At 31.4% G+C, this 7,644-nt stretch overlaps 1 protein-coding gene across 1 annotated transcript; it reads right to left on the bottom strand.

The window, feature by feature from the left end:
• Positions 1 to 6,256: 6,256 nt before the first annotated feature.
• LOC131614419 (F-box/kelch-repeat protein At3g06240-like) lies at positions 6,257 to 7,342 on the bottom strand. Its single transcript, XM_058886002.1, has one exon. It carries the CDS (start codon positions 7,340 to 7,342, stop codon positions 6,257 to 6,259), a length of 1,086 nt encoding a protein of 361 aa, XP_058741985.1.
• Between the last annotated feature and the right edge of the window lie 302 nt (positions 7,343 to 7,644).

Raw genomic sequence — 7,644 nt, 5'->3', positions numbered from 1 at the left:
AGAAAAAGGGAAACAAGGAATGTTAATACAATTAAGTATCTTTCGATTTTAAACTTAATCTTAGTAAGGATAACGCAAAGTCTAATCGGAATATTAGGTAGCAATGCTTTTAAACCATTAATCCATATGATTATACCGGCGTTACGTTACACACATTCTTTAAGGGTTCTTCGCCTACATTTCTCGCCTAGCACTTATTTATGGCCATGTGCTATCCTGTTTCATGAATTTTTCATGAGAGAAACTCCAACTCTCACTTTGAGACGGCACCATCTCGAAATTCACATAGGTGAAGTTCATATTGTGTCTTTTTCCATAAGACACGTACCCTCGGTATTGAACTTCATTAAGAGTTTGAAATAAAACTCAACCCTCGTTTTAAGGTCAACATTACCACGAAATGTTTGACAATTATCCAAATCAACGACTTGTTGTTACCCATTGAAAATCTTGAGGTTAATGTTCTGTTAACGTAAGATTGGGTTGCCGCCATTGTCGGAACTCTTACTCAAGGAGTTTCAACCTCCTACATCTTGAGGTTGTTTTTACTAAGTCTCTGGCCAGTGGCTTAGTAAATGAATTTCCCAAATTATAGATCGATCGTATATATGCGAGTAAATGATTACATCTTTAATCAATTTTCTCACGAATGTCTAAGGCCTCAATGCCCAGACTTTCCATTTCACACTTATCTGAATTCTCTTGCTAAATTGGCTTGACTAACACATTGTGTTAACACCTTTGAAACACTGTATTTAGCCAATGGAACTTTCGACAGAAGGTCCCTCAACCATTTAACTTCTTTTATTAGTGGAAGCGAGATCCACACATCATGGTTCCATGGTCAAGAGAGTGATGCATGTTTGTTTCTTGCTCTTCAAAGAAATCTCACCTATAACTAGTGTAAATATCCACTCATTTGTAATTTTATGATCTCCAACACTCGATATCCAACTCATATTGGTATATCCTTCTAATATGATAGGAAACCTACCATGACGGAGGTCAAGATTTTGATTTCTTTAAAAGATAATCGAAAATCCTTGTGATGGACTTCCAATGCTCACTATTTGGATTTCTAGTAAATCTACTCATTTACTAATTGCAACTGCTATATTGCATATAGTATATTGCATTAGAAAACCAATTTCACTTGGGTATTCTAATATATCCATAACACTTTCATTATCATTTTAGCACTAAGATCAAATTGAATATTCACATTTTGAAACGTGACAGTTTGAACTTATCAAGAACTTTCTCAACAAAGTGTATTTGACAAAGTTCATAACCCCCACTATTTTCGCATTACGTTGATCCCCAAAAAAGTGTCAACTAGTCCAAGATCTTTCATCTTGAATGTGGAAGTTTTCTCAATATAGTGTATTTGACTATGTTTTAAACCCCCACTCTTTCACTTTACTTTGATCGAAAGGAGTGTCCACTATTTCAAGATTTTTGATCTTGAATGTGGAAGCTAGAAACCTCTTTGTTTCTAAGATTCAATTCATCTCATTGTTAATGATCAACATGTAATCAACATAGAGACAGAGAAATATCACAATATTCTTACTCAACTTTGTGTACAAACACTTATCCCAAGAATTAAATGAAGAAGGTTTTTAGATAATCATGCATGATGATGCAAGAAGGTTTTTAGATGAAGTGAGAGATAAAATCATGAGCAATTTTAAAAAATAGTATGAATTTCAATGAGTACCTTAGTTATGTTCACTTCTCTCAAATCTTCTCTTGAACTTCTATGTTCAACCTTCTTGATCAACTACATCATTTATGTGCATGACACTTTTGATCCCTTTTCTTCTTTGACAACTTTTGTCTTCATCAAAACTAAATGTAAAATATATTCTTCATAATCTCCCCCTTTTTGATGATGACAAACTGTTTGAATTCATGTTTTGATAAGATTCAAAAGTCTCCCCCTATATTGTGTGTCTCCCCTTTTATTTTATTTTATTTTTAATCTTGCACTGACAAAGTCAAACCTTTTGAAGTTATTGTTCCAATACTTGTTTTAACCCATATAAGGATTTGATAAGCTTCCACACCTTTTGCTCATTACCAGAAAACTCATAACCTTATAATTGCTCCATGTAAATCTCCTCATCGAGATCTCTATTTAGGAATATCATTTTGACATCCATTTGATGAACTATAAGGTTATGAAAAGAAATTAACGCAAACGAAAGTACAATTTTCGTTGTGCTTGCTACTAGTGCATATGTGTTGAAACAATCAACACATTTATTTGGTCTAAAATCCTTTGTTACTAATTTATCCTTCTAGATGTTTAGTGTACCATCACTATGATACTTCCTTTTAAACATCCATTTGCATCCAATGGATATTGATCTTTTAAGTAGATCGACAAGTTCTCAAATATGGTTTGACATTGTTGAATCCATTTCGTCTTGGATATCATCCTTCCAAAAGAAGTACATTGAAGTTACTTCTTCATTGTAATTCTTAGGATCATCTTTCACTTGAAGAGTAATAGGAATATTACGAACAAATTTCTCACTATTTTCTTCTACTAGATAAAAGAAATATGTCAACAATCAATTTTTGTTCGGTCCTAGATCCTTACCCTTTCAAACTTTCTGCTTATTTTAAGTTCGATTTTGTTTTTCAACAATCATTAACAAACTTTAGATTTTTGTTTTCAACAACCCTTGGAGAAGCCTCCTCACAAGGTTCCTTATTTGTGTGAATATCAAATTCCTTATCCTCCGCGATAAGATTCTCAAAATTCAAAAAATTTATATAAGTCATTATCCATTTTCGGATGATCTTTATATGCCTTATCATAATAAGCCTCGTAAAGAAATATTAGTACATTTCTCTATCAAAATTGTAGCCCCAAATTAATCACAAACAATCATAATTTAAAATTATATGAATTTAATTGTGTACTCTTTTGTATTAAATTCTGCACTAGATAATGAAAGTTTATATCTCTTCAATTTTTTTTATTTATAATAACTTACGCACCACGCACTATAAAATAATTGATATTTGAGGCTATGCATTTTCATCCGTCATGTGGAGAAATACCATTGACATGATTTGATTAATTAGAATTAAAACAAAACAAATTTATATAAAAGTTCATAAACTAAATAATTGAGTTTTTTGAACCTGTCATTCTATCTACTAAATATATAATGTCTAAAACAAATTAAATTTGTTCACTTTAACTCAATCGTTGTGTTTTTTCCATTTTGAATCGCAATTGTACTTTTCTACAACCACTAGGATCCAACCGTTACAATACAACCGTAACAACTTGTCGAAGAAATAATTATGGATATGTAACTTTCCACTTACATTTGAAATAATTCTAACGTTAGAAGTTAAAAATTACATAATTAGTGTGATACACACTTGATTTCATTTGTGAAATGATACAATATATTTATGTACAGTGGCAAGTTAGGTTCTACATGCATATATATCTTCAACCATTAAATATATAATTTTATGAAATAAAATAGTCATGCTATAAATACATAGCGGCAGCATATTAATGCACTATGGTGACTGAGATATTCATTCACATTTACATTCTCAAGATTGCATTATATTCATATATATTTAAATGCTATGCTTACATTTTTCTGGAATTGAATATTCACATTTTGAAACGTGACAAATTGAACTTATCAAGATCAATCCCCCACTGTTTGTAGTTTGAATCATATTAACATTCCTTGTTTCCTTTTTTCTGGAATTGATCATATTGGTATATCCTTCTAATATGATAGGAAACCTATCATGATGGAGGTCAAGATTTTGGTTTCTTTAAAAGATAATCTGAAAATCCTTGTGATGAACTTTCAATGCTCACTATTTGGATTTCTAGTAAATCTACTCATTTACTAATTGCAACTGCTATATTGCATATAGTATATTGCATTAGAAAACCAATTTCACTTGTGTATTCTAATATATCCATAACACTTTCATTATCATTTTAGCACTAAGATTAAATTGAATATTCACATTTTGAAACGTGACAGTTTGAACTTATCAAGAACTTTCAACCTACAAACAGTGGGGGGTTGAACTTATCAGATTCAAACTACATTTTTCTGTATTAACATTCCTTGTTTCTCTTTTTCTGGAATTGATCTTGTCATTAGTAGAACAAGTGGGGGATTATTGGAAATTATTAGTACTTAATAATATTTAATCACCATGGGTGTGTTCCAAAATGACAAGAAAATATCTATGTGAAGTTTGTATTTTGAATATGAAAATAGGCAACACTTCGTGAAGTGTTGCAATTGGCTGTTTGTAGTTTGAATCATAAATATGTAACACTTCGTGAAGTGTTGCAGAATGAAAACATGCAACTCTTGGTAAATGTTGCAATAGGCCAAGCATTGTAACTTTTGGAAAAGGAACTGTTTCACGAAGGGTCGCTACCTTATGAAACAATACTAAAGTGGCCTATAAAAACCTCATTCTTGATTCAGAAATCAATAACAAAAAAATGTACATTTGATAAGCCTATCATCTTCACTAAAATTCCAGACACTCTTCGCTACATCTGAGTTTTCGTCGGTCTTATAAGGAAACTGATTCCGTTCACGATTCTAGTCCTGATTCCACTCAGTTTAAATTGATTTTCTAACAGGTACTTGATGCCACGGCTACCGTCGGTGCCGTTCCTGAAGGTACGGTTGAACCGGTGGGGAGATTTATCAAAATATGTATTCTTATGCTTGGCTAGTGTTACTTATCAAGGAAAAGGAAAATTATTTCTCAAGAGAATTTATTTTCAATTTTCTCTATAATATAAAGTGTCTATACTTACCGTGTGACTCTATGATTTGATTATAGTGATGTTATCTTTGCTCTTGAAATCTCAACAATTGTGAAACAATTTCTGTCATTCTAACTTTTTGTTCACAAAGGTTGTTTTCTTTCTTTCAGATTGAAGATATGTTCAATGACTAAATGCTCCAATTTGTCAATATTGATCTGCAGGAGGTCAAGGTATTTGAATAATATCCTATGGTCTTCTTTATTCTTCTGTCAGTTAGCTTCATTAATAAAAGATATAAGTTTGTATATCTCTAAAGTAGTACCATAGCATTTATTTTATATTAGATTTTATAAAAAAAAATTGTAGGTGTGATTCGTGGTAACATTTTAAGATTTTTAGTTTATACATATTAATATATATTTTATACATTTTTCGTTTGCCACTGATCATGCAAGCTAAGAAGAATATTTAAGCAGTTTCTGTTGGAGAAGAGAAAAAAGAAGAGAGTGGTGGTTCCAATATCATATTTACATCAACCTGCTTTTCAACAATTTCTTTGTAAAGCTTAAGAAGAATTTCGACTGTACCCAAGAGGCCAAGAAATCTATGACAGTTAATGGTAATCAAGAAAAGACATGTCAGGGCTTTACACAACAAAAAAAAACATATAACAAAATATTGTGGTAGCTGCCAGTTCAGGATTCGGCTAGAATCAGTTTTAGAAAACAAAAGTCTATATTTGTACAAACCTAACAAATTCATAAATAAAGCAAATCACTTTTAGCTTGTGATTTCTGAGCTTAAAAATCAATGTCATAAAAATTCATCCTAGCAATTCAGTAGATTCTGTATCAAGATGTCAAGTAAAAAAAAACAGTAAAATAATGAAAGAAAACAAATTGCTAATGTTGATACGGCAGTAACACATAAAATTCTGTAAATTTTAAAATATAATGATAAAGTAAGATAAAGATTATGAAATTCTGTGCTGTCTAATAGCAGTTTCATTATTCTACCTATCACGATTCACTTCTCATGTTTCATGATACAAGATAAATATAAAAGAAAATTGTTATCAATAGTAATCTTCCTAAGTTTGACCAGTGCCAGGGAGTGAAAATCACTTTTAGCTTGTGATTTTGTGAGCTTAAAAACTAATTGTCAACTGATTTTCTAAACTGAAAAATAGACGTCATAAAAACTCATCCTAACAATTCAATAAATTCGGTATCAAGATGTCAAGAAAAAAAAAAAAGAGTAAAATAATGAAGAATACAAATAGCTAATGGTGACACGACAATAACACATCAAATTATAATGATAAAATAAGATAAAGATGATGAAATTCTGTTCTGTCTAATAGCAGTTTCATTATTATGCTCTGCCTATCACTTCTCACAGAATTTTACCATAATACAAGATAAATATAAAAGAAAATTGTTATTGTTATCTATAGTAATCTTTCTAAGTTTGACCAGTGCCGGGGAGTGAAAACAGAGACTCTGTATATACGGCCAATGCGTCTAAAAGCAGAGACTCTAGTAGCTGTCCTTTATCATTCAACTTCACCAATCCAAGTTTATTATTTCTTCCAACAATATTACCGCACTTTGTTAAGCATACTATGTTTAAACTATCGTGAAAAACAGGATCAAGAGAAAATTGAATAATCTTAGTCCAAGATGAGTGAACTCCATATTTTTGCATCACCCATATCTTCGTTGTATTCAGGTCCTTCACCCATGCACCGATAAGTCCTCCAACTTCCAACAAAGCATAATATATAGAATAATTATTACTATAACTGAAAATAAAATCATCTGGCAGAGCTATCTCTGATATCGTCATTTCCTTTAAATCAAAGGCAATAATAACATTCTTTGATTTCTCATAATTATGAACCATCCAATGGATAGATCCATTCAAGAACAACCCACATTTAGGGGTAAATTCCGCTATAGAAGTCTCCCTATAAGGCAAATGAGAAGCAACCTCAATTGGTTTCCACTTATTAGCTCTCAATGAGAAAATCATCAATTTCATTGGACTAGTTACCAGCGCATCAACATATTCGCAGAACCCGGAAACTATCAAGTAATCATCAGTTGGCTGGTAATATACAAAACCAGAAAGAAGTTCGTAACCATCATTAAGTATTATAGGAAAGTCGGGTATTTGTTTGAACACACCGGTGGATGGATTCAATAGATAGATGTGTGTGTCATTGTTGAAATACAGAAACCCTCTAAAACAACCTCTAATTTCAATACAACGTTGGGAACGAATAAAATCAAGGCTTAATGTAGCAGATGCAGAAGCATCGTGGAGCGATGAATCAACATCTATAGATAAAGGTTGAAGAGCAGAACGTGTTATGAAGAAACGTCTGTGTGTGGCAGCATGTTCAAAATGTGAAGTAGCAAAAGTGTTACTAGAAATAAGAGAAAGCCATGATTTGCAGACACATCTGAAACGCAATAGAGGCTTCACCGGTAACCTCAACAGAATTTCGATAATCAATTCAAAAGGCAGAAACACGTTGTTCTCCATCTTGCCGACCATATCAAAGTAATTTAGGGTTTAGTATTTCTAATTCATTCAACTACTAAGACTATTTTATAGTAACGTACTAAAATTTTATTTGGTTTCAATTTTTTTAATTATAATCAAATGAATTAGATTAAAGAGTGCCATAAATAAATAGAAAAAAAAAATTTATTTGGTTTCAATCTAATTAATTTCAATTTATTTGTTAGTAGCTTTTTTAGTAGCACGTCATGATTTAGAATTAAAAAATAAATAATTTTTTAGTTAGTACATTATGATTTTATGCTTTCAATCAAATCTAATAA

This window comes from Vicia villosa, linkage group LG6 (genome assembly GCF_029867415.1).
Source record: "Vicia villosa cultivar HV-30 ecotype Madison, WI linkage group LG6, Vvil1.0, whole genome shotgun sequence".
NCBI classification, from domain to species: Eukaryota; Viridiplantae; Streptophyta; class Magnoliopsida; order Fabales; family Fabaceae; genus Vicia; species Vicia villosa.
Note: the sequence above shows the minus strand (reverse complement) of the source record. Positions and strands in the feature narration are given on the sequence as shown.